Source organism: Suricata suricatta, chromosome 3 (genome assembly GCF_006229205.1).
Source record: "Suricata suricatta isolate VVHF042 chromosome 3, meerkat_22Aug2017_6uvM2_HiC, whole genome shotgun sequence".
Classification (NCBI taxonomy): domain Eukaryota; kingdom Metazoa; phylum Chordata; class Mammalia; order Carnivora; family Herpestidae; genus Suricata; species Suricata suricatta.
The window spans coordinates 5,984,296-5,992,918 of record NC_043702.1 but is presented as its reverse complement, the minus strand read 5'-3'; the positions used below and the strand labels follow the sequence as shown (position 1 = coordinate 5,992,918).

General features: G+C 44.9%; 1 protein-coding gene across 8 annotated transcripts in view; it reads right to left on the bottom strand.

The window, feature by feature from the left end:
• USP40 (ubiquitin specific peptidase 40) overlaps positions 1-8,623 on the bottom strand; it is an 80,966-nt gene that overhangs the window by 39,947 nt on the left and 32,396 nt on the right. For all 8 annotated transcript variants that reach the window (XM_029933565.1, XM_029933567.1, XM_029933569.1 and 5 more), the window contains 4 exons: positions 7,590-7,890; positions 4,422-4,503; positions 2,792-2,963; positions 213-297 (listed from right to left, as the gene is read on the bottom strand). In XM_029933565.1, coding sequence (XP_029789425.1) covers positions 213-297; positions 2,792-2,963; positions 4,422-4,503; positions 7,590-7,890 — 640 coding nt within the window. The remainder of the gene's footprint in view (positions 1-212; positions 298-2,791; positions 2,964-4,421; positions 4,504-7,589; positions 7,891-8,623) is intronic.

The window sequence follows — 8,623 nt, the reverse complement described above, 5'->3', positions numbered from 1 at the left end:
ATATATATATATATAAAATACTTCTGTGCTAGCAGAATTCACATACAACCTCAATCAGATAAGTCAGTTGTCTGAAAGCTGACGGTGTGATGCTGGCCTAGTGAAGGGAGTGGCAGGAAGGGGGAGAGACTGGCTAAGAGAAGACAACCATGATGAGCCGATCAAATGATAAATCCAGGAAACGAGCTGCTGAATTTCAGTATTCATCTTACCGGCCAGCATCTGGTAAATGTGAAGTCCTGCGGGGACGAGCTTGGCCACACTGAGCACCAGGTCTCCTTCCCAGAATCCTAACAGCTGCAGAACATTAGAGGAAGGAAACAGAACAATGAGAAGTAACATCAACATCACGCTTCCAGGTGAAAGAACCACACTGTGCCGTTTTGCCTATGTTTACAGGAGTCCGCCCATCCCACCCAGAGCCAAAAATGTGGCAAGAAGGCATCAATCATTGCTAAATCAGCCAAATCCAAAAATGGTTACTCTTGTCCACTGGCAACCGGAGAATGCTGATACACAGTGAACAGAGGCCCGTCCGAACGACTGTACTTAGTTCACAGGAAGGCCACCTCCATGGGAAGGTGCCAGCCCAGAAATCTTTGTCCTAAAGAGCACATATCATTTGTTTCATTCACATTGTTCGGGGAGGACGCACACCAACATTCCTGTTCCCCTGAATGTTTCCTGCTCCCAATCCAAAAAGCAGCATCACCAGGTTATATATTTTCACCATGGCTTTGTCTTTTCAGTTTCTAGATCCAGGACTCAGGGGGACTGGGCATCTCACCAGGATAACATCACCCATAAGAGCCAGTCCTATTTCCTCTCCCTCCACCATGCCACCAGGTAGCTCTCTTAAAACGGAATTTCCTGTTGACAGGTGATTAGTTGACGGAGCCAATCTGGCAGCCCCTTGCCAGTGTCTCACCTCTAGGATAACAGAGACGTGCACTTAAAACACCGGGAGGCAGACTGAGGCAAACCTAAAACCTCCGAGGGGGAAGCGGTCTTTTCCGTTTGAAAGGTCCCCCTAGGCGGGTCCCCTCCCCAAGCCTGCCTGCAACGACACCGCCTGACCTGGCTCAGGAATGAACTTTCCACAGAAGCATTAGGAAATTTTAGAAATCCTGATATGAATCCAACATTTAAATATCATTCAAATCAACTAAAGGTAAAAAAGACACCGACCTGCTTTTCTTTGTACAAGAGGACAATCAAAAGAAAGCGAATAATTCGGGAACTGGTAGGAGTTTTTTAAAAATTTATTTTGAGAGAGAATGAGACTGCGAGCATAAGTGGGGGAGGGGCAGAGAGAGATGGGGAGAGAGAATCCCAAGCAGGCTCCACGCTGCCAGCACAGAGCCCAACTTGGGACTCGATCTCCTGAACCACAAGATCACGACCTGAGCCAAAGTCAAGAGTCACACACTTCCCAGGTGCCCTGGGAACGGATACCTTTTTTTTTTTTCCAGAAAACTCATATATTTCTGCAAAAAATTAATGCCTACATTTTCTATTTCCCTTTTCCTTGATTAGGAATTAGCGTGAGGTGAAAACGTGTGATTAAAAGGAAAGAAAGAGGAAGGAGACCAGTGCCTAGTTCTACCACAGCTGGAAGTCTGCCTGTACGCGAGCCATTCGCTGTCTCGAACTCATGAATTTTTCACCTCTCTGGTGGGGTAGCTTGCGCTGGGGCAGCCCTGAGATTCAAGAGCCCAAGGACAGGGCTTACGTGAAGGTGCAGCACGGCTGTCAGGAAAGCGCACCTGCACTCGGAGGAAATGACCGCCCACAGGCTTGTCTGCGCTGCACACCAGCAGCGACTCTCCTTCTCTGGAAAGCCCAAGTCATAAATGCTGCTCTCGGGGCGCCTGGGTGGCTCAGTTTGTCGAGCAGCCAACTCGTGATTTCGGCTCAGTTCATGATCTCACGGTTCACGGGTTCCAGCCCATTGGGCTCTGCGCTGACAAGTGCGGAGCCTGTTTGGGATTCTCTCTCCCCACATCTCCCTGCCCCTCCCCTGCTTGCACACTGTCTCACTTTCTCAAAATTAATATAAAAACTTAAAAAAAATTTAAAACAACAAAACACTACGCTCTACTCAGGAAAGGGAGAGGCGTTCGTTGCTTGTTTGTTTAGCTCTTGGTTGCAGGCAACGTGCTCATTGCTATCTTTTCTCTCCTTTTAAAAAATAACTTTCTTTAGGCTGGCTGGGCCTAAATTCGTAATAAAGCCCTTTGCTTTTGCATGCGTAAAAAAAAAATAATAACTTTCTGGGGCACCTGGGTGGCTCAGTTGGTTAAGCGTCCGACTTCAGCTCAAGTCATGATCTCATGGTTCGTGGGTTCAAGCCCGGCGTCCGGCTTGGTGCTGACAGCTCAGAGCCTGGAGCTGCTTCGGATTCTGTCTCCCTCTCTGCCTGCCCCTTCCCCGCACACACACAGTTTCTGTCACTCAACAATAAATGTTAAATAAAAAATATTTTTCTTTCACTTATTTTCCAAAAAAGAGAGAGTCTTATACTCTTTCTCCCAAAATAAAACATGCCAGGCTTGACTCTCCCCCTGAAATCCTGCCGGCAGGGCAGGTGGCCTCGGCGTGCGCAAGAGCCTCACGGAGAGACACGCTTGGGAGGACACCCGGCGCGGCCCTTGCCAAGGGGCAGCTGTAGGACTTTCTTGGCTGGCTTCGAGAAATAAACAGTTGTACCCCAACCAGGGTTTCTGAAAAGGGGAGTCCAGCTTGAGACAGACCTCAATGTCTAAATTAAGAGGAAGCAAGGCTTAATTACCTGAAATACTGATTGTCGAAGCTCTCCTAAAGTTTTTCTTTTATCGAAGGTCAAATCCCACATGCTCTCTGCTTGAGAGACTGTCGGGTGCAGAGCTCCATTGAAGAAATGGTAGTGGGGGCTCAGGTGGAGATGCAATTCAAAACCACTGTCTGCAGAATCACATTCCGCCCTTTAAAGACGCACAAGAAATACAGAAACGCTTTGTTTTTATAACACTGTTTCATCCCCAACCAAAAGTACTTGATTTACAATATAAATTAAGTTCTCTATGCTCCCTGATTATTATTAACATCCGTTTTCCCTCAAGCTCCAAAATTAACTCATTTTAGTTTCTCCATGAATAGCAAACTTCCGGCTCTGCCACCAAGAATTCTAAGGAGAATGAATTTTAATATACACCAGGCACTATTATTCTGAGTAAGTATCCACGCTCCGGATCTTCAGCCCTGAGATTACAGTTACAAATATGCCAGAAACCTCTTCCTGTAACACGTCAGTGCTAGAGTTTTAAACATGTATCTCACCCTTACTTTCACTAGACCCCGTAGAATCTTCCGTAAAATACTGAGCGTGGATATCATGACCCTCCGGAGTCTATGCCCCGCGGGTTGAACGTGCTCAGCCGCAGCCGGGCGCTGGCCGCTCCTCTCTGGATCTGCTCAGCCCCTGAGGCCGGTGCCTGATACTCCACTCCCGGCAATCCGGCCAAGGGAGAGGCCACTGCTCACGTACTCTGGACACAATTCCGTCAACGTGGCCAAAGACAGCACGGGCTTTCCTGATGGTCACATAAAAAGCCGCTAAGCCCGGCAGGTGGCTGCTGTCCTTGCCGCACCCACTGAGGCAGGTCATTTGTCCTGTTTAAGACATCTCACCCCAGGTTTTATGTTTTCAGTGTCTTGATCTGACGGCGGTTTGACAGTGGTTTGCCATTCACCCCACCTGCTACGCTTCCTCCCCCAGCTTCACGGCAACGATAAGAACGCTGAACACACCCCTGCTACCGAATCAGCCAGCCACGTGGGCACCTCGAGAACGCCCACTTCCCCCGCCCCGTGCCCGGCTGACCCTGTCAGGAGCAACTACAGACCGGTCTTCAGGGTCCACGCGGACACCTCCAAAGAGAACAGGAGGTCGTCCCGTTCTCGGAAACCACGCCTGGGATAACCCACTGCAGGTCTCTGCCAGCGAGTTCGCAGAGTCCACACTCCTTCCTGTGACCCACCTCCGGTCTTCTGTCACTACGGGCCACTTCTCCACAACTACTTAAATAAGGAGGGGTGATTTTCCCAGCGGGCTCTCTTGTCCCTGGGGCACCACCTGACAGGCCAGGATGCAATTCATTCAGTGTGCTGCATGCTTACCAACTTGCCCCGTGTTCCTAGGTTCCTTCATCCCTGCTCAGCAGTGGCCATTCGTGTGACACGCTCGCATTCGCTGTCACAGACAAGGACAATTTCAAAGTAGAAGATACTCTCACTGTAAAAGTTTGGCAGCTACAGACACTGGCATTCATCAGATGACTTTTTTTTCCCTTTTTCCTTTCCCTGATGGAATACTTAAGAGCTAAATTAGACCCTCGTTCTCCAGAAAGGCCATTCGAACTCTAAAAGTAGGTCAAACTCACCTTTTTCTTTGCAGTTCAATGTTGGCCGCATCCATTTCATTCAGCAAATGGCACGGAACCCCATACCTTGGATTGGCTCGAGCTGTGAACAAAACGTCGTTAGCCTAGGCTGACTCCACAAACTCTGGCTGCTGGAGACCCGGCAGCAGGGAGATCTAGAAAGTGCTGAGAGCTGGGAAAGCTTCTACTCTCTCTCTGTGAACACTAGTTTCCCATGGATCTCAGCTTTCCCATGTGAAAAACAGAAACATTACAACAAATGAAAGGTAAACGGTTCTTTAACCGGAGCTGGGAGGAGTCCATTTCTTTGATTCTCCTTAAGTACACTTTTTAAAGAGAACACCCACCATTTTCTCCCTGATAACAAATGTAATAACTGGTCACTGCCAAGATTCTGGAAGTTATTTTTACAATATAAAAGAAGTAGATATTACCTGTAATCCCATTCCCAAGCGATACTCCTAAAATGTGTAACATGTACTTCTGGTCTCTCTTCTGTTCCTGCACAGTGGGTCTGTGCGTGCACACACGCACATGTACGCACACACGCACTTACTTAAAGCGCCTGGGACTGTATTTAACAAATCTGTAACACGCTTTCTCATCTCATACTTGTGTTTCTCCAAAGCTGTAAGGCATTGCATACAGTAGTCCATTCTATAAATAGCAGAATTAATCTAACCAATCTTTTCTGTTACACATTGAGTGACTTCTAGTTCGTCGTTATTATAAAATAATGGGAATAACGAACACCCCTGGCAGTTCTGAACGTCAAAATTTATACACAGCTCTGATTATTTCAAGACAAATTTGCAGAATCACTGGTTTAAGGTTTTAAATACATAGAACCTAACCGGTTATATTACTTTATATACCCAACCAGAGGAAGTGCCAACTACTGAGAGCAAGATTAGCAGAAACACGGAATTCAGCAGGAAAAAAAAATGGCGTCTCACTGCTGTTTCAATGCTTATTTTTTTATTATGAGTTAGGTTGACTTCTTTTTTTTTTTTTTTTTCCAGTTTATTGGTTGTTCTTCTTTTGTACATTGCTTATTTCTATCATTCCCCCAATTTTCTATTAAGCACAATGGAACATACATAAGAGCCCTCTGTAGACTGGAAATAAATTTGTCATATATTTTCCTGTTTCCCACGGGTTTGTCATTTGCCTTTTATATTGCTGAAGGTTTATAACACTTCTCCTTAATTTTTCTTTCTTTGTTTTTAAGCCTAGAAAGGTCTTCTCTACCTTAAGATCAGAAAATATGCGGGGCGCCTGGGTGGCTCAGTCAGTTAAGCGTCTGATCTCACTGTTAGATCCACCACCCCCCCCACCAACTCACGCGTTTTCTCTCTCTCTCAAAAATAAGCATTAAAAATTTTTCTAAATAAAAAGAAAATATGCTTATACATTTTAAGGTTCCCTTTTAATAAAAACATTAAAGGAAATTGAATTTCATTTAAGTGACAAATATGGTCACTTGACTCAAGTGATTGATAGCTGACTTCTTGGTTCTACTTTTTGAGTGACTTCACTTGCCTGAACAGTCACCTTATAAAACCTTAAGCACAGCTGGCCAGGGATCTGGGCTGGCTCCACTCCAGCCATCTGCCTACCTCTCCGCACTCAGCACTGCGCTGTCTGAATTGCTGGAGCTTTACAAACACGGTTTTTACTGATGGAGAAAATTCTCTATAGGTGAATTTTAAAATCATTTTGCCAAGTTCCATTCCTTTATCCCCCCAAAAAGTTAGGATTTCAGTCAGATCTTTATTCAATTCATAAGCAAACTAGAAAACTACCATTCAGTACATAGTCAAATCACACACATGCTGAATTCAATTCAGGGAAAGACAGACTCCATCTGGACACATTCTTTTTTGTTGTTAATATGTATTTCTAGAACTGTGAATTCTGCCTTCACAATATTTTTATCAGAACCATTACCATATTTTTTCCCCTCAGAAAAATAAAGCCTAGCATTTCTGGTTCAACAGAATAATTGTGTAACAGTTTTAGATCCAGAAATTTCATTTTCTTTGACTCACATGCAAATTAGTAACTGCCCTCTTCTTGTTCTTTATAAAAATGATTACTATTTTCATTCTTTGAGAACAGTGTTCTCATTTGCAGCTCCAGATACGCCTCAATTCAAGGAACTTTCCTGGCTAGGAGTTTTACTTTTGAGTGAACTTCGGGAAGTGACCGAAGGCTTACACACTGATTCATGTTAGCGATTTCAATTTAAAAATGTATCATTGTGGGGGTGCCTGGGTGGCTCAGGGGGTTAAGTGTCCAACTCCTGACTTTGGTTTAGGTCATGATCTCCCAGATTGTGGCACTGAGTCCCACGTCAGGCTCTGTGCTGACGGAGCACAGGATTCGCTCTCTCTCTCCGCTGCCACCTCATAAATAAAGAAACACTTTAAAATAATGCGTCACTGTGGGGGTCCGTGTTGAACCTCCCTGGTGTGAGCAGTCTTAGATGGGCCAACAAAGCATGTTGTGAAGAGACTTCAATTGCTCAGAGAACACATTAATTATGTTGGGGGAAAGGAAAAAAATAAGTAAAAGCGGACATATGAAAACAAGGGCCACTTACCACTCAAAGGCAACACACACATGGCCAAACGACACAGTCAAGCCTGAGCGCAGGGCAATCACAGCAAGTTGGTCCACACAACAAGAACCCCTTATGTGAGCCAAGAAAACCCAATTCTGAAATACTAACTATGGCCCCATATTATTAGAAGAGAAAAAATAAAATAGAAATACAGAATTATAAAATGACTGCTGAATTTCTTTTGGTATAATGTGTTTCTTGCTGTCAGCTTGAAAATATTTAAAAATGTTCCAAGAGTAAACTTTTTAAACATATTGATTTACTTTGAGAGACAGAGACAGTGCAGGAGGGGGAGGGGCAGAGAGCGCAGGAGAGAGAGAATCCCTCCTCACGGTCATTTGCAGAGCCCGTATGGGGCTCGAACTCACGGAACTGTGAGATCATGACCCGAACGGAAACCAAGAGTCAGATGCGTAACCGACGAGCCACCCAGATGCCCAAGAGTAAAGTTTCTTTTAAAAGGGAAAAAATTCAAACAGCATTAAGTATTTATCTTCTAACATCATCAACTGAAACAAATAGGAATATTTTTCTTTCCATACCTTCAGGGGGTCTCTGCAACCGGGATTTCCGATAAAACAACATGTAGGCACTTTCTTTACCCTGAAACTGCTGTTCGATATCTTTCTCCTTGATTGGTTGGACTTTGGAATCATTTATGTCAAACCAGTGGGGGCAGGAGTCTCCATCATGTGGCCCCGGGGACTCTGAGGCATGCGTCTGGGAGAGGCGCTGCTCCTGCCTCTGGAGAGCAGGCTCGGCCTGGGCAGAACCGTTCTTCAAAAGTCTAACCGTACTTTCATCGGAACTGAGCAGAAACACCTGAGAATGAAGCTGTAAGAACTACATGGAGACAAACAACACACACCAGGTTAATAAAATGTTTTTTAATTGGACACAACAAAAAACTACATCTTCCTTTCTGTGACTAGATATTTGAACCTTCATTTTTGGTCATGTCAAGAGAGTCTCATCAAGGGAGAAACCTACCATGCCACAAGCTAAAAAAAATAACTCAATAACACTATTTTTGAAAAGTACTTTACTAAAACAGACTAGGCGGAACACTTCTGAGATGTTTCAAATAATCTATATAAACAGAGCATAAAACACAGGCAATCACACAGTGAAACACTACAGAAGAGGATTTCAAAACTAGTGACTCAAACAGACCCCGCTGGAATAAAATAATCAGCATAAGCCGAAACTGCCATTTAACATGGGCTAAACTGCATGTTGTCTGTCCAGGAAGCTGAAAGGTTAGCTCAGGAAACCAAAGCACAGAAGGCTTAAGTCTTAATCCCAAAAACTATTAATCAAGTTCTTGCTAAAGCATCAGAAAGAAAAAAAATCATTCTTTCCTCATTGCCTCCTCTCTCCCAGCCCTTCTGTCCCCGCGTCTCACTCCCTGCCTGCTCAGTGGCCCGGCCTCTTCTCGCCTCGCAGCACGACGTTACTTTAAGCAGAAAATCACGTGGGGGCACACGCAACATTTACTTAGTCCGTCGGTCAACATGGAGAGGTGACGCCCTCATTTTCCACTTGGGAAGAAATAATGTGCGGTAAGGCCAACTCT